Source organism: Harpia harpyja, chromosome 7, assembly GCF_026419915.1.
Source record: "Harpia harpyja isolate bHarHar1 chromosome 7, bHarHar1 primary haplotype, whole genome shotgun sequence".
Taxonomy (NCBI): domain Eukaryota; kingdom Metazoa; phylum Chordata; class Aves; order Accipitriformes; family Accipitridae; genus Harpia; species Harpia harpyja.
The window spans coordinates 55,559,294-55,581,470 of NC_068946.1; the positions used below are offsets into that span (position 1 = coordinate 55,559,294).

At 38.8% G+C, this 22,177-nt stretch overlaps 1 protein-coding gene across 39 annotated transcripts in view; it reads right to left on the minus strand.

Moving 5' to 3' along the window:
• NEB (nebulin) overlaps positions 1–22,177 on the minus strand; it is a 130,169-nt gene that overhangs the window by 57,463 nt on the left and 50,529 nt on the right. For 36 of the 39 annotated variants that reach the window (XM_052793062.1, XM_052793039.1, XM_052793037.1 and 33 more), the window contains exons 56-92: positions 21,372–21,575; positions 20,505–20,609; positions 19,696–19,803; positions 18,822–19,133; positions 18,208–18,411; positions 17,626–17,730; positions 17,026–17,133; positions 15,757–16,068; positions 15,147–15,350; positions 13,957–14,061; positions 13,671–13,778; positions 12,972–13,283; positions 12,290–12,493; positions 11,987–12,091; positions 11,735–11,842; positions 11,248–11,559; positions 10,566–10,769; positions 10,263–10,367; positions 10,011–10,118; positions 9,524–9,835; positions 8,842–9,045; positions 8,539–8,643; positions 8,287–8,394; positions 7,800–8,111; positions 7,118–7,321; positions 6,815–6,919; positions 6,563–6,670; positions 6,076–6,387; positions 4,852–5,055; positions 4,523–4,627; positions 3,893–3,997; positions 3,489–3,800; positions 3,082–3,186; positions 2,733–2,831; positions 1,484–1,585; positions 1,189–1,296; positions 19–330 (exon numbers count right to left, since the gene is read on the minus strand). In XM_052793062.1, coding sequence (XP_052649022.1) covers positions 19–330; positions 1,189–1,296; positions 1,484–1,585; positions 2,733–2,831; positions 3,082–3,186; positions 3,489–3,800; positions 3,893–3,997; positions 4,523–4,627; positions 4,852–5,055; positions 6,076–6,387; positions 6,563–6,670; positions 6,815–6,919; positions 7,118–7,321; positions 7,800–8,111; positions 8,287–8,394; positions 8,539–8,643; positions 8,842–9,045; positions 9,524–9,835; positions 10,011–10,118; positions 10,263–10,367; positions 10,566–10,769; positions 11,248–11,559; positions 11,735–11,842; positions 11,987–12,091; positions 12,290–12,493; positions 12,972–13,283; positions 13,671–13,778; positions 13,957–14,061; positions 15,147–15,350; positions 15,757–16,068; positions 17,026–17,133; positions 17,626–17,730; positions 18,208–18,411; positions 18,822–19,133; positions 19,696–19,803; positions 20,505–20,609; positions 21,372–21,575 — 6,555 coding nt within the window. The remainder of the gene's footprint in view (positions 1–18; positions 331–1,188; positions 1,297–1,483; positions 1,586–2,732; positions 2,832–3,081; positions 3,187–3,488; positions 3,801–3,892; positions 3,998–4,522; positions 4,628–4,851; positions 5,056–6,075; positions 6,388–6,562; positions 6,671–6,814; positions 6,920–7,117; positions 7,322–7,799; positions 8,112–8,286; positions 8,395–8,538; positions 8,644–8,841; positions 9,046–9,523; positions 9,836–10,010; positions 10,119–10,262; positions 10,368–10,565; positions 10,770–11,247; positions 11,560–11,734; positions 11,843–11,986; positions 12,092–12,289; positions 12,494–12,971; positions 13,284–13,670; positions 13,779–13,956; positions 14,062–15,146; positions 15,351–15,756; positions 16,069–17,025; positions 17,134–17,625; positions 17,731–18,207; positions 18,412–18,821; positions 19,134–19,695; positions 19,804–20,504; positions 20,610–21,371; positions 21,576–22,177) is intronic. The other 3 variants (XM_052793054.1, XM_052793055.1, XM_052793060.1) reach the window with 3 other exon arrangements.

Below are 22,177 nucleotides of genomic sequence, written 5' to 3' on the forward strand. Positions count from 1 at the left end.
GTATGTAATATCACTTACATCACTTTGCAGGTCATAGGCCTTCCTTGCCTGAATACAGTCATTCTGGTCAGGATGGCATGTCCATTCATGCAGGTAATGGCGGTAGTCAATATCACTGACCAAGGTCTGACATTCCTTTGCTGCTACAACTGACACCATATCCGGAGGGATGTGAACTCTGGACTTTGTTTTGTGATAGTCTGATTTGTACAACCTGTCATTCTGGATCTCGCCTGCATGCTCGAACCACACCAGTTTTGGATCATCTCTCATACTGGGAACTCCAACATAGTGACCTCTTTGTTTGACGTAGTCAGCTTTGTATTTAAGCTGATGGAAGAGGGGAGAAATACGTATAAAATCAACACTGATTGTACCTGCTCTGTTTTTAACCCGTGAACAGCTATGGTTTCATCAACACAAATAATAGATGAGAAAGGGAGTTGTCAACTGCAGTCTTGGGTTTTCAGTACATGACCAGATAAAAATATGACACAAACAGGAATTTTACTTTGCATAGTCCTTCCACTTCAAAATATACAATTTTCTAGACAAATATGCTACCATTTTTCAGTGAACAGTATTTTCAACGTAAGAGGAACGCCTTGTTAGAAAATGTTTGCTAATAAGTGGATTTAGCCTCAGTTTTGTAATAAATTTTTGTAACAAATTATTTGAGACTGTCTGAAGAGTGGATGCTTATTTAAGTTATTTATATCACACTGTTTTGATAAAATGTATATTCAAACTGAGTAATGTAATAATTTTAACATCCATTATGGAAAAGTTTAAAATGTAATGTGCATACCATCTTACAGTTTTTCAAGGAGGAAGCCTCCATAATATGCCAAAAAGTGAAATCAGAGTTATATATTATAATCATAATATCACTTCAATTATTTAACATTTATAAAATATGGAAGTCCACCTTAGTTGATTTTGAAAAGACTGTTTCTGAAGAAAGCGAAGGTGGAAAGGAGAATCTGACCTTTCAGCGCTGATATCTGTAAAACCCATATTAACAAAGATGGCTGAATTGTTTGGAGGACAGTGGACTTCATGGGTCATGAAAAGTCTACTGGATGTTACCCCTAATGGAAAGCTTTCTGTGTCTGTTGTTGAATTTGCAAGGCCTTTAACATTTCCAGGTTTCCAAGCACTTGCCTTCCTAACGAGAAAAATTATTACCTCGCTTTGGACATCATTTGAGCGTTTGGCATGACAGATCTGCACAGTGTCAGGAGGTAAGAGGTAACCAGTGGCTTTTTCTTTCTCCCAACTCTCCTTGTATAAATTCTGTGGAAAATAAAAGCGAGGAGGAATTCAACACTACTATAATGATAATTATTACCGTATATATGTAACCTATATTAAAGTGTAAGGATTATAAATCCTTCCCTTAGGATGTTAATAAGGCAAGTTTTCTAAATTGCTTGGAAGAGTTATTAATGTGAGTATAAACTGTCAAGGAGAGATCACATACCTGATTAAGAATTCTGGCTGCCTCTCGAGCCATATCTAGCTGTGGCGTATCTGTTAGAGTATAATTTGACTTGACCTCATTCCATGCCTTGTGGTATTTAATCTAGAACAGAGAAAGAAATGACTGCCTTGCAGCACCGTCACGAAATTGGGAAAACATAATGCCAAGACCCATATTTTATGCATGAAATAATGTATAAACCCCTGAATTTGCAAGGCTATTAAACATGACACATTAAATATACATCCAAATGGGTATTTTTTTTAAAAAGGAAATTATACAAGACAAGAAATTACAAAATTTCTCTGAGAAAATTTTGAAAACTTGTTCCAAGGCAGCTGGATGGACAGAGGATAATCTTCAGAAGTCAAAGGTATGCTAGCTGTTTGATCTACAGGGATGTACAGCCAATAGCCAAGGAAGAAGTGTTCAAACCAGGGCAATAGATTTTAAGCTTTTTAAGAGCAAATCTCTTTACTAAGCATGATCTCTCTGTGAGTGCGGCATTCTAGCATCTCCCAACCACAGATATCTACACTGAGTCATGTTCCCAAGCACAGGACATGCCCAAATGTGTGTATGTGGTTGCATGGCAGTATGCCATTCAATTCAACTGTATCATTGTTATTGCCAACCTTTTACCAGTGTCTGAGTTAATGTAAGTGTTTAGCTTGGCCTGTTCTGTAACAGAAGCATGCAGCAAAAAAGAAACACAAACTCATGAACCGAGACAGGGTCATGTAATTTCATGGTCACAGACCAGCTTCTCATAGACTAGCCTTCAATGACATAAAAAGAATGGCAAGCTGAGAGCACACCAGTTTTGCTCATGTTTATTGTTACACAGTGGTTAACTAAAAAGCGTAAACTCATATTGGCATAAGCGAGAAGGATTAAACGTTATGGTTGCCAAAGTGCAAGTGCTATTTATGTTCATGTTGTCAATGATCACCAATGATATCGGCCAAGGCTGAAAGAAGGGGCTGGTTGCAGAACTAGCACTGGCTTTTCACATGTCTAGGCATGATGTTATTCTGCTCGAGGAGCTTCTTCCCTCATAAGTGATGGAGATGAGCTAATAAAGTCCTGTTTATCTTTATGTCATACGTTCACAGAATTCCCAGAGACTGGTTGAGAATTCTTTTGCATTTTTTTAAAAAGATAAAATAAATGTCCTTTTAAAGATAAAATCCTACCATGTAAAGATACAGATCAAATTAACAGCCCAGAAACATGCTAGCAAACTTACATCACTACGAATTTCACCACTATTCTTTGCTGTGATATAATCAACTCTGTCCGCCACTGGAGTAAATGGAAGAGTTTCGACTTTTGTACGGTACTTTCTCTATACAAGAGAAAAGATGAACAGTCAGATTATACTGGAATATTTTATAGCTAACACAGCAATTCTGAATACATAGAGAAGACAAGAAAGTTTACATGGAAAGAAAAACTCTCCATACACAATGAATACTGTGGAAGTACTCCAGTTGTACTTATTATTTAAAAAAAATATTAATGTATTTAACCATTAAAAATACTTTAAATTACAACTACCCTTAAGAAAATTTTAGTATTGAAAAACATTTTGTTACCTCATTCAAGAGATCTCCAGCATGTTTGACATGGTTGATTCCAACCGAATCATTTGGCAACCATCCAATACCCCGTAACCACTCTAAATCAGATTTGTAAATAGCCTGGGAAAACAAAATAGGGTCCATGCTGTTAGCTACAGTTCCCTGTACAATCCATCAAGATTGATAAATAACGGCACTTCCACTGGTTAAAAGGAGAGCAGTAATTCCAACATGAGCACTATATCTGAATTTATCACACTTCAAACTTGGCAATATATAACACTGGCATATACTTTGCATTCCTAATAAACAGCAAAGCCAATTCACTGAATTCAGCAGAAGATTCCTACCACTTAGAGCTGAAGCAGACTAAGAAGACACAATACAGTAATAAGTTAAACTAAGTTTTCATGTTAACTTACATCGCTCTGAAGATCGTAGGCTTTCCTAGCCTGTATGACATCATTCTGATCTGGAAGACAGACCCACTGATGCAAGTAATGACGGTAATCAACATCACTGACCAAAGACTGACCATGTTTAGCCGCTACGATAGATAGCATGTCTACTGGTAGGTGGCACTGTGTCTTCCATTTGGCAAAGTGTTTCTTGTATTCTAGTTCACTCTGAACTTTGCCTATGCCGAGGGCAAACTTCATTTTCTTATCTGCTTTTGCATTTGGAACTCCAACATAATGTCCTTTCTGCTTCTCATGATCCAGTTTGTATTTATACTGTGTAAAGAGCAAAGATCACCATTACTAACAGTTATCATGAAATAGCTCTTAAAGCATGGGAAGAGCTAGATGCCTCTTTTGGCACTTACATCACTAGCAATTTCTCTAGAAGCTTTGGCTGCCTTGATTGGGATTGCATCTGCTCTCAAATCACAACTCATCTTCAACTCATCCCAAGCTTCTTTATACAGTTTCTGAAAAGACAGCAAAATGTCACACATATGCTAAATACTCTGGCATCTACCATTAAAGAAACACATAGTTTACTGCCATTTGTTTGCTGAAATATCATGAGAATCTTTTGTGCATTACTCCTGCTCCTAGCCATAAATACTGCTGCAAATTTTACTGCCTTTCAAACATGTACAGTACCTGCAACCAGTTTTGTAACCTATACTGCACAGAAGGGTGTTTGTAAAAGTTCAGAAAATATTTATATGCCTTGGGTTCTCGTCCATTTCAACAAAATATTATCTCAATGGTGCATGATATTAATAATTTTTAAGCAGCTGAACGCAAGCATTTATTTTAAAATGTCTGAATACTTTAATAATACTCAGCAGAGAGAAGAGAATGTTGCAAGCCCTGTATGAGGACAGACTTCAATGAGATTCATGTGACTTAATCGTCAACTTTGTAAGTAACATCTTAGAATGGTAAAATTCACAGAATACACATATTATTTCATAGAAATGTAGAAAATAGAATGATAAGCATACCTGGCTATAATTAACAGCATTAGTCTTGGCTAAGTTGATTTCAGGTGTGTCTGGCATAATATGGATCATAGTCTTGTCCTTTTCCCAGGCTTCTTTGTATTTTGGCTGTTAAAATAGTTCATTTTATGATATTGTAATTATGGAATTTCACTTGTCAGTAACATAAAATCCCATAAATATCTCCTGAATTATCATCTCTAAAAAAAAAAATCTCTGGAAAAGCATTAAACTTGACTTAAAATACCACCGATCAAGTTTATATTTTAGCAGTGATATTTCTCTTTAACTGTTTATAGCCTTGAAACAGCTTTAAGAACATTGTAACGTACAATGCTGACTTGTTCGGCATTCACTTTAGCTAGAAGAACGTCTGGAGAATCAACAACACTGGTGTATTTCAGGCTTTCAATACGTGTACGATACACATTATCACTCAGGAGATCCTGGGCATGCTTCACTCTCTTAACATCCGGAGAGTCATTAGGCAACCAGCCAATTCCACGAAGCCACTCCAGGTCTGACTTATAGACAGCCTGTATCAGACATGGTCAGAAAAGGAAAACATTGTGTTTAAAATGACTGTCTTAATTATTTTGAATTATACAAAGCAGTGTATGTTTTAGAAAATGTCAAATCAGCTAGAGCTACATTAATCCTTTTTATATACAAGAGATGTTCACTGTCATAAGTAAAATACAACCTGGGAGCCTGGTTTTAAGTAGTTCATTTCTTAAACAATACATTCTAAAACCTGTGAAGTTAAATAGAGCGGAAACAACTGAACAGAATTGCCGTCAATGATGATGAGTATTAAGATCTTAAAAGAGCCTTCCTGTCCCCTCTAGTCACTTCAACAATTTACAAGTCCAAACAAAACATCAAGCTGCCCACCAGAAAATTTCACAAAAAGGAGGAAAAAAAACCAGTTATAGAGGTAATGGGGACTAGAGCTAACTGGCATAATTCCTGAAGTGCTATCAGGCAACATTATTTAAGTTTTAATTGAGCAAATACTTCAGCGAGGGACATGAATCTCACCTCCAAAACTCTTAACTGAAACAGAGGAAGAGCGACTGATGTTGACTGATAAACAGCAAAGCCAGGTCAGGAAATCAGCTGCACTGACTCCTCCTGCTTTGAAATCAGCCACTAAAACATCTTACCTGCTATGTTACACAGTTTTCTTGCAATTAAATAAATTTCCAAGTCAACTCAGCTAAACAGGAGTAACGAAAGCCAACTGATTCCAAAGTAGCAAACAGATGTTATTTCATAAGTCCCATCAAAGCAAGAGAGACAAATCTTCATCCTCTCCAAATCACAATACTCCAAAAGCATATGTAACACAGCAGATACCATTTTATAAAATTTAGAGATAATACCAATAATTTTTAAAGGATTAAAAAGAGCATATAATAGCAGTAACATGAAAAACTGAAGAAAACAGTCTAAAGATAAATCCTTTGCGACTGTATAATATCAAACCATCAAAATAAGGCTATAATCTATTAAATAGCAACAGTAGTTACTACCACGTCTCTACACATACGCACATCACTCTGTAGGTCGTAGGCCTTCCTTGCATGGATCACGTCATTCTGGTCAGGCAGACAGGTCCAGTGGTGAAAGTAGTGGCGGTAGTCAATATCACTGACTAGATTCTGGCACTCCTTGGCTGCCTGCACTGACATCGCGTCGACTGGTATGTGGATCTGGGCCTTTGAGTCGTGGTACGCCTTCCGGTAAATTCGGTCGTTCTGCAGCAACATGGCACGCGCAGCCCACGACAGTTTGGGATCCTCCTGGGCAGTTCGGCACCCGATGTAGTGGCCTTTCTGCTTCTCGTGCGTTTCTTTGTACTTGTACTAGAAATACAGAAACAACATAAGCAGCCACACATTGCTCACCTGAAAGCGACTTGTGAACAAAAGGCTTTCAGCCTCCTAAGCTGTCAATCCTTTGAACTGAACTTCACTCAGCTCTGCTGAGCTGGACACAGGAAAAGACAGACAGAGCGACCACAGTAAGAGAAGACTGTACCTCACTAGCAATGTCTCTGGAAGCCTTTGCATGTTTGATGGGAATGGCATCAGCTCTTAAGTCATAGCTTTTCGCCTTGGCCTCATCCCAGGCCTTCTGATAATGTTTCTGCAAAGAAAATTAATCGCCCTTGTTACACGCAGTCAAGACTCTCTGATACCAACTCCCTTTCTTCAAACCTACTCTGGAAGAGCAATTGTCATACTCTTAGTTTAGTAATGCTTCATATGCCTAATGATTTCATTCTCTTACGTTGCTGATGTTGAGAGCATTGACTTTGGACTGCAGCATTACAGGAGTATCGGAAGGTATGGTAATCTGCGTCTTGTCTCTATCCCAGGCTTCACGATACAGATGCTAAAGGAGAAAGGAAGCATAATGACATTTCACTATGGTCTGAACACTGAGAAAAAAAACACCAACAGGAACTCTTTAGTAATTCTGGTCTGCAATACTTTCCAATTAGTCATTCCCATGGCAGAAATTCTACTGTCCACCACAAAACAAAAGAAATGCCCTCACATAAAATGAAAGGTAAGTGAAAGGTAAGCTTACGTCACTGATCTGCAAAGCATTGATCTTAGCCTGGACAACGTCTGGCGAGTCAGTAACGCTAGTGAATTTCAACTCCTCCGGCCGTGTGCGGTACAACCTCTCGTTCAGGAGCTCCTGGGCTTTCTTTGCTTTCACCACGTCCACAGAACCTTCTGTCAACCAGCCAATGCCTCGCAACCATTCCAGGTCTGACTTGTACACATTCTACAAAAAAGCCAAGGGTTACTGACATTGCAGAGACAACTCTATGTGCAGAGAGGTCTCGTACAAGGCTTTCCCCAAGCTCCTTCTCTCACGGTTCCAAAACAAGCAGTCAGTGAGACTGTGGCGCACCAGGTCCTTCCCACACACAGCTAAACCCCTGATTTGCACAGCAACAAAGATACTTCTAAAGATACTCGCTGCATGCAAACCAGTGGCATAATCTGCAAGCAGTCTGCAAGCAAACATTCTACAGCGGACCAAAAAACCACGGCCTCCTTATGAACTGCCCGGAATATTTCTGGCCTCCCGGCTGAAAACACTACTGATTTGGAAAGGGTCATCCAGGTGAATTAAAATAAACATACCAGGACTGACTGCAGGTTCGTGAACGTCCATTTGAAAGGATATTTGCACAGTCACTAGCAAACAGAGCCTCACACACCTGCCATACAGCTTTTCTACAGTTACTCTCACTCACATCACTCTGTAGGTCATAGGCCTTCCTTGCATGGATCACGTCATTCTGGTCAGGCAGACAGGTCCAGTGGTGAAAGTAGTGGCGGTAGTCAACATCACTGACTAGATTCTGGCACTCCTTGGCTGCCTGCACTGACATCGCGTCGACTGGTATGTGGATCTGGGCCTTTGAGTCGTGGTACGCCTTCCGGTAAATTCGGTCGTTCTGCAGCAACATGGCACGCGCAGCCCACGACAGTTTGGGATCCTCCTGGGCAGTTCGGCACCCGATGTAGTGGCCTTTCTGCTTCTCGTGCGTTTCTTTGTACTTGTACTAGAAATACAGAAACAACATAAGCAGCCACACATTGCTCACCTGAAAGCGACTTGTGAACAAAAGGCTTTCAGCTTCCTAAGCTGTCAATCCTTTGAACTGAACTTCACTCAGCTCTGCTGAGCTGGACACAGGAAAAGACAGACAGAGCGACCACAGTAAGAGAAGACTGTACCTCACTAGCAATGTCTCTGGAAGCCTTCGCATGTTTGATGGGAATGGCATCAGCTCTTAAGTCATAGCTTTTCGCCTTGGCCTCATCCCAGGCCTTCTGATAATGTTTCTGCAAAGAAAATTAATCGCCCTTGTTACACGCAGTCAAGACTCTCTGATACCAACTCCCTTTCTTCAAACCTACTCTGGAAGAGCAATTGTCATACTCTTAGTTTAGTAATGCTTCATATGCCTAATGATTTCATTCTCTTACGTTGCTGATGTTGAGAGCATTGACTTTGGACTGCAGCATTACAGGAGTATCGGAAGGTATGGTAATCTGCGTCTTGTCTCTATCCCAGGCTTCACGATACAGATGCTAAAGGAGAAAGGAAGCATAATGACATTTCACTATGGTCTGAACACTGAGAAAAAAAACACCAACAGGAACTCTTTAGTAATTCTGGTCTGCAATACTTTCCAATTAGTCATTCCCATGGCAGAAATTCTACTGTCCACCACAAAACAAAAGAAATGCCCTCACATAAAATGAAAGGTAAGTGAAAGGTAAGCTTACGTCACTGATCTGCAAAGCATTGATCTTAGCCTGGACAACGTCTGGCGAGTCAGTAACGCTAGTGAATTTCAACTCCTCCGGCCGTGTGCGGTACAACCTCTCGTTCAGGAGCTCCTGGGCTTTCTTTGCTTTCACCACGTCCACAGAACCTTCTGTCAACCAGCCAATGCCTCGCAACCATTCCAGGTCTGACTTGTACACATTCTACAAAAAAGCCAAGGGTTACTGACATTGCAGAGACAACTCTATGTGCAGAGAGGTCTCGTACAAGGCTTTCCCCAAGCTCCTTCTCTCACGGTTCCAAAACAAGCAGTCAGTGAGACTGTGGCGCACCAGGTCCTTCCCACACACAGCTAAACCCCTGATTTGCACAGCAACAAAGATACTTCTAAAGATGCTCGCTGCATGCAAACCAGTGGCATAATCTGCAAGCAGTCTGCAAGCAAACATTCTACAGTGGACCAAAAAACTACGGCCTCCTTATGAACTGCCCGGAATATTTCTGGCCTCCCGGCTGAAAACACTACTGATTTGGAAAGGGTCATCCAGGTGAATTAAAATAAACATACCAGGACTGACTGCAGGTTCGTGAACGTCCATTTGAAAGGATATTTGCACAGTCACTAGCAAACAGAGCCTCACACACCTGCCATACAGCTTTTCTACAGTTACTCTCACTCACATCACTCTGTAGGTCGTAGGCCTTCCTTGCATGGATCACGTCATTCTGGTCAGGCAGACAGGTCCAGTGGTGAAAGTAGTGGCGGTAGTCAACATCACTGACTAGATTCTGGCACTCCTTGGCTGCCTGCACTGACATCGCGTCGACTGGTATGTGGATCTGGGCCTTTGAGTCGTGGTACGCCTTCCGGTAAATTCGGTCGTTCTGCAGCAACATGGCACGCGCAGCCCACGACAGTTTGGGATCCTCCTGGGCAGTTCGGCACCCGATGTAGTGGCCTTTCTGCTTCTCGTGCGTTTCTTTGTACTTGTACTAGAAATACAGAAACAACATAAGCAGCCACACATTGCTCACCTGAAAGCGACTTGTGAACAAAAGGCTTTCAGCCTCCTAAGCTGTCAATCCTTTGAACTGAACTTCACTCAGCTCTGCTGAGCTGGACACAGGAAAAGACAGACAGAGCGACCACAGTAAGAGAAGACTGTACCTCACTAGCAATGTCTCTGGAAGCCTTCGCATGTTTGATGGGAATGGCATCAGCTCTTAAGTCATAGCTTTTCGCCTTGGCCTCATCCCAGGCCTTCTGATAATGTTTCTGCAAAGAAAATTAATCGCCCTTGTTACACGCAGTCAAGACTCTCTGATACCAACTCCCTTTCTTCAAACCTACTCTGGAAGAGCAATTGTCATACTCTTAGTTTAGTAATGCTTCATATGCCTAATGATTTCATTCTCTTACGTTGCTGATGTTGAGAGCATTGACTTTGGACTGCAGCATTACAGGAGTATCGGAAGGTATGGTAATCTGCGTCTTGTCTCTATCCCAGGCTTCACGATACAGATGCTAAAGGAGAAAGGAAGCATAATGACATTTCACTATGGTCTGAACACTGAGAAAAAAAACACCAACAGGAACTCTTTAGTAATTCTGGTCTGCAATACTTTCCAATTAGTCATTCCCATGGCAGAAATTCTACTGTCCACCACAAAACAAAAGAAATGCCCTCACATAAAATGAAAGGTAAGTGAAAGGTAAGCTTACGTCACTGATCTGCAAAGCATTGATCTTAGCCTGGACAACGTCTGGCGAGTCAGTAACGCTAGTGAATTTCAACTCCTCCGGCCGTGTGCGGTACAACCTCTCGTTCAGGAGCTCCTGGGCTTTCTTTGCTTTCACCACGTCCACAGAACCTTCTGTCAACCAGCCAATGCCTCGCAACCATTCCAGGTCTGACTTGTACACATTCTACAAAAAAGCCAAGGGTTACTGACATTGCAGAGACAACTCTATGTGCAGAGAGGTCTCGTACAAGGCTTTCCCCAAGCTCCTTCTCTCACGGTTCCAAAACAAGCAGTCAGTGAGACTGTGGCGCACCAGGTCCTTCCCACACACAGCTAAACCCCTGATTTGCACAGCAACAAAGATACTTCTAAAGATACTCGCTGCATGCAAACCAGTGGCATAATCTGCAAGCAGTCTGCAAGCAAACATTCTACAGCGGACCAAAAAACCACGGCCTCCTTATGAACTGCCCGGAATATTTCTGGCCTCCCGGCTGAAAACACTACTGATTTGGAAAGGGTCATCCAGGTGAATTAAAATAAACATACCAGGACTGACTGCAGGTTCGTGAACATCCATTTGAAAGGATATTTGCACAGTCACTAGCAAACAGAGCCTCACACACCTGCCATACAGCTTTTCTACAGTTACTCTCACTCACATCACTCTGTAGGTCATAGGCCTTCCTTGCATGGATCACGTCATTCTGGTCAGGCAGACAGGTCCAGTGGTGAAAGTAGTGGCGGTAGTCAACATCACTGACTAGATTCTGGCACTCCTTGGCTGCCTGCACTGACATCGCGTCGACTGGTATGTGGATCTGGGCCTTTGAGTCGTGGTACGCCTTCCGGTAAATTCGGTCGTTCTGCAGCAACATGGCACGCGCAGCCCACGACAGTTTGGGATCCTCCTGGGCAGTTCGGCACCCGATGTAGTGGCCTTTCTGCTTCTCGTGCGTTTCTTTGTACTTGTACTAGAAATACAGAAACAACATAAGCAGCCACACATTGCTCACCTGAAAGCGACTTGTGAACAAAAGGCTTTCAGCTTCCTAAGCTGTCAATCCTTTGAACTGAACTTCACTCAGCTCTGCTGAGCTGGACACAGGAAAAGACAGACAGAGCGACCACAGTAAGAGAAGACTGTACCTCACTAGCAATGTCTCTGGAAGCCTTCGCATGTTTGATGGGAATGGCATCAGCTCTTAAGTCATAGCTTTTCGCCTTGGCCTCATCCCAGGCCTTCTGATAATGTTTCTGCAAAGAAAATTAATCGCCCTTGTTACACGCAGTCAAGACTCTCTGATACCAACTCCCTTTCTTCAAACCTACTCTGGAAGAGCAATTGTCATACTCTTAGTTTAGTAATGCTTCATATGCCTAATGATTTCATTCTCTTACGTTGCTGATGTTGAGAGCATTGACTTTGGACTGCAGCATTACAGGAGTATCGGAAGGTATGGTAATCTGCGTCTTGTCTCTATCCCAGGCTTCACGATACAGATGCTAAAGGAGAAAGGAAGCATAATGACATTTCACTATGGTCTGAACACTGAGAAAAAAAACACCAACAGGAACTCTTTAGTAATTCTGGTCTGCAATACTTTCCAATTAGTCATTCCCATGGCAGAAATTCTACTGTCCACCACAAAACAAAAGAAATGCCCTCACATAAAATGAAAGGTAAGTGAAAGGTAAGCTTACGTCACTGATCTGCAAAGCATTGATCTTAGCCTGGACAACGTCTGGCGAGTCAGTAACGCTAGTGAATTTCAACTCCTCCGGCCGTGTGCGGTACAACCTCTCGTTCAGGAGCTCCTGGGCTTTCTTTGCTTTCACCACGTCCACAGAACCTTCTGTCAACCAGCCAATGCCTCGCAACCATTCCAGGTCTGACTTGTACACATTCTACAAAAAAGCCAAGGGTTACTGACATTGCAGAGACAACTCTATGTGCAGAGAGGTCTCGTACAAGGCTTTCCCCAAGCTCCTTCTCTCACGGTTCCAAAACAAGCAGTCAGTGAGACTGTGGCGCACCAGGTCCTTCCCACACACAGCTAAACCCCTGATTTGCACAGCAACAAAGATACTTCTAAAGATGCTCGCTGCATGCAAACCAGTGGCATAATCTGCAAGCAGTCTGCAAGCAAACATTCTACAGCGGACCAAAAAACTACGGCCTCCTTATGAACTGCCCGGAATATTTCTGGCCTCCCGGCTGAAAACACTACTGATTTGGAAAGGGTCATCCAGGTGAATTAAAATAAACATACCAGGACTGACTGCAGGTTCGTGAACGTCCATTTGAAAGGATATTTGCACAGTCACTAGCAAACAGAGCCTCACACACCTGCCATACAGCTTTTCTACAGTTACTCTCACTCACATCACTCTGTAGGTCGTAGGCCTTCCTTGCATGGATCACGTCATTCTGGTCAGGCAGACAGGTCCAGTGGTGAAAGTAGTGGCGGTAGTCAACATCACTGACTAGATTCTGGCACTCCTTGGCTGCCTGCACTGACATCGCGTCGACTGGTATGTGGATCTGGGCCTTTGAGTCGTGGTACGCCTTCCGGTAAATTCGGTCGTTCTGCAGCAACATGGCACGCGCAGCCCACGACAGTTTGGGATCCTCCTGGGCAGTTCGGCACCCGATGTAGTGGCCTTTCTGCTTCTCGTGCGTTTCTTTGTACTTATACTAGAAATGCAAAAAGAAGCATTAAATGAAACAGTGAATCTGGGATGAATTTCCTGTAATTTCATATTGCTTCTGATCACAAATGGGTTTTTTTATGTTACGAAATATACTCATTTAGAGTTTAGAAATGTCTAATGCATTCTTGATCCACAGATTTTATTTTCATTGTAGTTTATTATTTTCTAATATCTGCTTAATGTCAGGATTTATAATTCATCGTTCCTTTTGGAAACTGTTGCCCAGTTTCTTTCTGCAGTGAATTCTTTGTTAGTACGCTTTCAAGATTAATTTGATATACCTTTTTTTTTTTTTTTAAGTTGTACATAGCTGATTACTTCAATCTTGTTTCTGAAGCTAATAGAAAATAAACGTAAAGGAAAAACGTACGTCACTCGCAATATCTCTTGATGCCTTTGCACTTCGGATTGGAATTGCATCAGCCCTCATATCATAACCCTTCTTTTTGGCCTCTTCCCAGGCTTGTATATAAAGTTTCTACACAAAAGATGACAGAAAATGGTTTCTCAATATTCAGAAATACAGAATTTCTACATTTCATAATTTTTTCTTAAAATTTTCATGAATGCATATTTTAGAAGATCATTATGGTTAAAGAAATCCTTACTTAATTTCTGAAATTCCATTACTTCAGTATATGTTTAAATGTTCTTACATGGCTAACATTAGCTGCATTGGCCTTCGCTAACAAAATATCCGGTGTGTCAGGCATGACGTGAATTGATGTTTTGTCTGCATCCCAGGCTTCTGTGTATAAACGCTAGAGAGAGGAAAACACATTCCTTTAAAAAGTTTCTTTATGTGTGTCACAATGGAAAGACTGCAAATTTGAAAGCAATAGTTATCAAAAATATATCCATAATATACAAGAAAAGTAATCTTAAAGCAGAACAAGATATATATAACTAAACTAATACATTTGTCCAAAGAAAGTATTTTACAAACTGTGAGGGGTAGTTTAAGCAAGCTTTGTCTACCCTGTCATAGCAAAGCTTCTCACTGAACAGCTCAAGAAGGAAGCTTTGTCCTTCCTCATTACTTCTCAGGCTAAGTTGGCAGAACAATTCATTGATTTAGGATTGCTGGGAAACTGCTGTAGGAGGAAAACTGTATTCATTATTCTGCTCTATCTGTATGAGTTGTTTGACTGATGTTTCTTATTAAAGAGAAGGAGCAGGTATTTTGTGACTTTCATCCTCCAGGTCTGAGATAAATTCAGAAGCTTCACTTCCAGAGAACATAAGCTATTTCCTCATAACTTGTTCATCATGCAGTATGACATTCAGTCAACAATACATCATTATAGCAGCTGCTCTAAAAGCCTCAGTATTCTGCTACATCCTATCTTATAGCATGGTCATGGCACCACCACCTCGGAACATACCCTAACACCTTGCTGGAACATCATTTCTGCGTATTTCACAGTATTGTCTAAGAACTGCAAAAAAATTTAGCCTGTTCTGTCAGAGAGGAGCTTTGTATAGTGAAGTAGCATTAAAAAAAACAGAAAAACCATATCAAACAAACATTTTAAAATAGGATTTTAGCTGAGATGGGAGGAAGAGGGAAATTCACCAAAATTTTTAGTATTACTCTTGAAAAATATGTGACTTAAGTGAATTTTTTCTAGACATTTTTACTAAATGTTCAGTTCAGACAGACCCCTGAGATAAGAGCTTTCCTGTGCAAAGGCTAAATTTGGACATTCATTTTCTCTAAGTCCACAATGGCAGTGTTTAGCCTTTGTATTTCGTATTTTTCACATAATGAACAATTTCTATTAGCTAGTAATACTAGTGATTTTGCTAAAAAAACCCAAACAAACAAACAAAAAAACCCCCTCACCTTGTTCATTATCTCAGCATTTTGCTTGGCTAAGACCATGGCCAAAGAATCTGTCACACTAGTAAATTTAATTTGATCTGCTGGTTGACGATACTTCCTTTCACTCAGGATTTCTCCAGCTTTCTTGGCTTTCTCAACTTCCATGGAACCAATAGGAACCCATCCAATACCTCTTAGCCATTCCAGGTCTGATTTGTAAACAGCCTGAAAAAATTTGAAAGTTCATTATATATGTGCAAGTGTGATCAAATATTAAAATAATTATAAATAAGCATATCCTAGTCTACATGAACAATTTTATATATTTCTGCATAGTAGCAGGACATAGTTTTGAAAACAATTGTTATTTTTGAAGATTTATTAAAATAATTATTAAATAACAGAAAGAACAGAGTTACTGAAGAGCTCCACAAATACCAGAGTTACACACAAATTACACCTCAGGCTGAGGACTGAGAATATACAATTAAGCATAAATTTGATGACAGAATATTAATTATTTCACCTCTATCAACATGTCTGATGCAAGCGACTATGTATCTTTTAAAAATTATATTGTACAAGACCCAGTATATTTAATTATGTATTACAAATTTTATGATTTACTCACATCACTCTGCAGATCATAGGCTTTCTTAGCATGGATAACATCATTCTGGTCCGGCAGACAGACCCACTGATGCAGATAGTGGCGGTAATCAACATCGCTGACCAGCTCCTGACATTTCTTGGCCAACACGATCCCCAGCATGTCCACTGGGCTACTGAAGTGTGTCTTTGTCTTCTCAAAGGCTTTCTTGTACTCCCTGTCACTCTGGATCTTGGCTACGTGCATCGACCACATCATCTTTGGATCATCCTCTATGTTACGGGCCCCTATGTGGTGGCCAAGCTGCTTGCGATAGCCTTCTTTGTATTTGTACTGAAATAAAGTATATTCATATTCACATGGTATATTTATAAATTAATAAATAATTCATACAGTTTAACATAATCATTAGTCTTTTGTTTAGAGAAAAATATGTTTTAGGTCTTTCTCCTTTTTTATTATTTTTCACATAAAAAGGATTTTTATTCCAGATATCATTATCTCTGATTTTTTATATAACTATATCACACTTTCAATTAACTAAACATTTAATGTCACACACTTACTAAGAATTTTGATATCCCACATTTTTTTACTATTAAGATTAAAATGTAAATATTAACTTATTGTAAAAGCTTATTACAAAACACCTTGATGAAGATAGTCTGAGTTGGTCTTAATACTAACAGTTTAAATATCAGTCTTGATAGAAAAACAAGGAGCATAAAAATCTGTTATCCTCTGTCTCTTAGTGATGTTTCCTCATCCCAGAAGCAAAACCTGTCATAGTCATTGCATATTTTTTTCCTGTTTTTGTATTCAGACATCTTGAATTTCAATATCACATTTCAACAGAGCTATTTTCTCCTCAGGAAAAGACAACAATTTAGAACTTTTAGAATTGCTTTACTAATAAATATATTTTGGGGAGAGATTTTAAAGTATTTCCTATTTTGAATCAGAAATTAATTTGACTAACTCTAGCATAGATTCATATGCCTTATTGATCATCCTGCTTGAACATCCATGGGCATCAGTGGAACTATTACAGGGGGCATAGAAATAATCCTAATGGTATTTTATTTATTTATTGCTGTGATACATACTTCATGCATAAAAATACTGGCTATCCATTCCTTCCGTGCACTAAAGGCATGCAGTGGAATCACTGGATTTCAGTATTATCTATTCTATAAACTATAAGGTATTACATTAATGAACAATGGAATAAACATTCTGATTCTTTTCCATTACCAAATCCATACAGACATGATAAAAAAACCTGCTTACATCACTGGCAATCTCCCTGGATGCTTTGGCAGCTTGAATAGGAATGGCATCAAAACGCAAATCGTGACCCTTCTTCTTCGATTCCTCCAAAGCTAATTTGTACATTTTCTGTGAGAAAAATATTCACATTCTTGTTTCAAAAACATAATTACACTTCAGTTAAGCACATCTGTGTAATAAAAGAAATGCGGTCCTTGAACAATATTGCCAATGTTCAGAGAACTTAAATATCTGAACACAGCTCTGTCTTCTCTAGAAAATAAAACAATGCAGATTTCAAAGATCTTGTATTGTAGATGCTTGGAAACTGGAAACCATTTAGGGAAGGCAAAGAAAGGAATATTCTAAAAGTTAAATTATTTATTTCCATACCTTGCTATAGAAATGACTTCTCATTTATGGCAGATAAAATATTTTAAAAGCCCAAATAGATACCTAGGAGGTAAATTCTAAAGAAAGAACAACTCTGATTTCAGCAGTGGAGCTAGCAATTTGTGACCTAAAGAAATTGACAATATTATAATATTAATTAAAAGTCAGATGACAAAATTGTACTTGTCAGAAATCTTTTAATTCTCTCAACTCTTCAGTTTTACTCACCTGACTGTAATTTAATTGGTTTTGTTTAGCTAGCAGGATTTCTGGTGTGTCAGGCATGACATGAACCATGGTCTTATCTTTATTCCATGCTTCAGTGTATAAATGCTAAGAAAGAATACAGGAAGAGATTAATATTGCATTCCAAAACAAGGTAATATCTTATTAATCAGGTAAAACATAGAGCATACTAGGTAAAATTAGAGGAAATATAGCATGGATAAATGGTTATGTATTTAATAAAGTAGTGATATCATTATTGAAAAGATAATTTATCTGAGGAATTTTAACAAAACTTAGAAAACTGCCACGTTACTTAAGAATAATGAATAAACCAAAGCATTATTAGTGCTCACTGCACAGACATGTCAAAGAAAAGATTAAAATGTACTATGTAGAATATCATGAGAAAGTTCGAGTCTTCCATTACATGGCCTAATAGTTTTCATTGAAATAAACAGAGCACACTACTTGAAAATACATCATCTCTGAACTTCAGCATTACTTGTGATCATTATATTTCTAGTCCTGTCTCCAGGGTTTAGGCCGACTGCTGACATGTTACCTAATCGAATCAATACTCACCTTATTCATTGTCTCTGCATTCTGCTTGGCTAAGACCATCTCTAGAGAATCAGTGACGCTAGTAAACTTGATTGTGTCCGGAGGCTGACGGTATATTTTATCACTCAGGATCTCCCCTGCCTTCTTGGCTTTTTCAACCTCCAAGGAACCAAGTGGGACCCAACCAATGCCTCGCAACCATTCAAGGTCAGACTTGTAGCAGTTCTATTACCAAAAAAAATGCACAAGTTATTCTAATAACAACAATGCAATTTACACAGTGCATCTTTTCACAGTTAAGTAACCTCACTATCAACTTTTAATTCAAATAAATTCAAAGCCCTAGAGAAAATCTTAGAAAAAATAACTGCATTTTATCTACATTAAGAGTGAAAACATTATCTAAGTTTCACAGAATGGCAAATTATAAATAGACCAAACTCTGGAATTTCAGAACTTAATTTAAATATCAATTAGTTAACCTATCCTATTGGAGATCTGAGTTTCAATTAGCCATGAAACTTAAAAATAACTCTTGCAAATTTAATTCTACCGCATTGGTATGTTATGGCTTGGTCCACCTATGTAAAACATCAAATACATTCCTCACCAAAAATTAAATCAAAAGAGCTTACATCACTCTGCAGATCATAGGCTTTCTTAGCATGGATAACATCATTCTGGTCCGGCAGACAGACCCACTGATGCAGATAGTGGCGGTAATCAACATCGCTGACCAGCTCCTGACATTTCTTGGCCAACACGATTCCCAGCATGTCCACTGGGCTACTGAAGTGTGTCTTTGTCTTCTCAAAGGCTTTCTTGTACTCCCTGTCACTCTGGATCTTGGCTACGTGCATCGACCACATCATCTTTGGATCATCCTCTATGTTACGGGCCCCTATGTGGTGGCCAAGCTGCTTGCGATAGCCTTCTTTATAGTTGTACTGAAATATAAATCAAGATATCATATTTCTATATCACCTCTAAATATCAGGTAGTCGTATTAAATATTTCTAATAATAAACTCTCAAAATTTCTCTATAACCTACAGTCAAAAAAAACAACTGTCAAAGCAATTCTGGGGCTAATAACATGGATTCTCACATTAAATATTTGAGATTTGAGTTAGAACCCTAAATAGAGATTTTAAAGTAAGTTCTTCTGAAAAAACACTCTTCACTAGTATTAGTGAGAAATAATCCTCCTCTTATTAAACATACTTAATCCTTATTAAATATAATAATATACATACTGTTAAGATTTAATTAAAGATACAGGTTTATGAGCTATAAAATTAACATGATAACAGCATTATATTGTCCTTATAACTTCTCAACATTTAATTTTTACAATTAAGTCTTTAAACACATATAATAATTTGCTTCCAAAAATCTATTATTTCAGATCACAATTTAATTGAAATGCCTTTTACAGAATCCAGCTGATAACTTTCAGGTTGCAGAGATCAGAAGTCACCACACAAAGGAAAAAAAAGTAGTTTCTTACATCGCTGGCAATTTGCCTGGATGCTTTGGCAGCTTGAATGGGGATAGCATCACTTCTCAAATCATAGCCTTTCTTTTTTGCTTCTTCCATGGCCTGTTTGTAGAGTTTCTAGGCGAAGAATTAACAATGGGATTCATGTAAGTAAGCTCCATATATTACATTCTATGCAAAACAAATGGCTTGTAAGTAGAGTAGATTTAAAAAATTGTGTTGAGATTTATTCTAACCCAGCTTTATCTAACTTTAACTCAATGCCCCAGATCAGGAGCCGATAGAAATTTGTATCAAAGGAAGATCTTTGCTAAATACATTAGCTAACGATTTTTTTCTTTCAATACTTTAAATAACATAACATTGACTACAAATTTGGAGATAAACTATTCTTCTGTACAAGTGGAGTAAAACTTACCTTTTAAAGCCACCTCTTACTCATGTCAATTTATCTGCCTAAACTAACATTGAACACTGGGATCACTGCTCTTCAGAATTGTGCTGGAATTTACCTTTTTGGTACTTCCAATGTTGGAATTAATTTTTTGCCTTCCCAATAGTATGCACATTGGCAGAAATTACTCCCAAAAATTCACTGGAGACACACAACTTCTCATGGAGTTTATTCTGCATAACACTCACTGTTGTACATATGCACTACTGTACAAATACGCAAACAAAGTTTTTAAAGTCACAATTTTGAGAATAAATATTGGGGGTTACTTAAACTGATGGTATCATCTATATAAGGTTTATCAGAATACTGATGATCCAGCCATGAAACAGACCAGTTACATTTGGAGAGCTAACACACTCACCACACTGTAGTTTTGCATGTTCTGTTTTGCCAGTGTGATTTCAGGTGTGTCAGGCATTATGTGGATTTGTGTCTTGTCTTTATCCCAGGCCTCAGTATATAAACGCTGAAAAAGAAATAACGTATGTTAAAGGGGGGAAAATAAACAGGGACTACTTGGAGATCTCCTAAAATGTAAGAAGAGTTACAGATCTGTACTCCAAGTCTAAAAAATCCTTATTCCTTATATAGCAATGAGATTTTATATTCACTCCTCTAGATACTTAATGTTCAGATTAAGAACTGGTAACCTAGAAAGAATTGTGTTAAAAAAAAACGTTTAGAAAAAAGGCACAGAATGCTAATCAGACACACAGAGATCTAAACTCTAAAAATAAGGCGTGTTTGAAAGACGAAGTGGTTTTATTGACATAAATAGGATTGAGATCAGGGCCACATATTCAAACAAACTCTTACATTTTAAGTACTACGCTGAATTGTTTAAAATATAGATGTTTCAAAGACTGCCCTAAAACAAGTCATTTATTAATTACTAATCACTGGATAAACTTGATAAATTATTAGATTAGACAAATTGCTATATTAAAAATTAGATGAAAGTTAGGTAACACATTACTAGACACACTGTAGAGTATGTGGAAAGCTTCAAAATTGATCATTCCAATTTAACTGGGTAACTTAGAAGATACTATTAAAATAGCACTTGCTGAAAATAAGTTACCTGTTGATTACCAAGAATGTAACTTACACTCTTAAAGCCTCACTGTGCTAAAATCTCACACAGCAACCACACATGTCTATTTCTAGTCCTGTCTCCAGGGTTTAGGCCGAGACTGCTGACATGTTACCTAATCGAATCAATACTCACCTTATTCATTGTCTCTGCATTCTGCTTGGCTAAGACCATCTCTAGAGAATCAGTGACGCTAGTAAACTTGATTGTGTCCGGAGGCTGACGGTATATTTTATCACTCAGGATCTCCCCTGCCTTCTTGGCTTTTTCAACCTCCAAGGAACCAAGTGGGACCCAACCAATGCCTCGCAACCATTCAAGGTCAGACTTGTAGCAGTTCTATTACAAAATACAAAGACAGTTCTTTCATTAATATTGCCAGTTAAACATTTCATATATACCATGCAACTAATGCTTACTTTCTGTAAGTTACCTTCCTCCTAGTTCAATCTGCAAAACAATCTCTGTTAGCAACCCAGATTCAGACCCTGTATGTGTCTTCAAGGGATATCATTCACCCGACAACATGGTGGGGAATAGTCAAAGAGTAATGGGATTAAAACACAAAATCCTGAAAGTCAGTATAAACTTTTCCTGTAAAATTTGTTTACAACAAATAAATGGTCACCCACTAAAAATAGCAGGTCTTAATTTAAACCATTTTCTCCAAGACAGAACAAAGGAATTCTCTCCACTAAAGTCAGGCAACTAAAAAAAAAAAAGTCATACTAGGCAATTTCCTCTTCATACACAGTTACTCCAAATATAAAGGTATTAAGATTGCCTATTATGAAGGATTATATGCAGCTAATTCTACTGTTTGGCTAACTGATTAGCTGTACATAGACAACCTTCATAATATTCAACCTTCCTTACACACAGATTCATTCACTCCTAAAAATCTTACGAACTTGCTTGGAATAGGTAAAAACACAATGTGA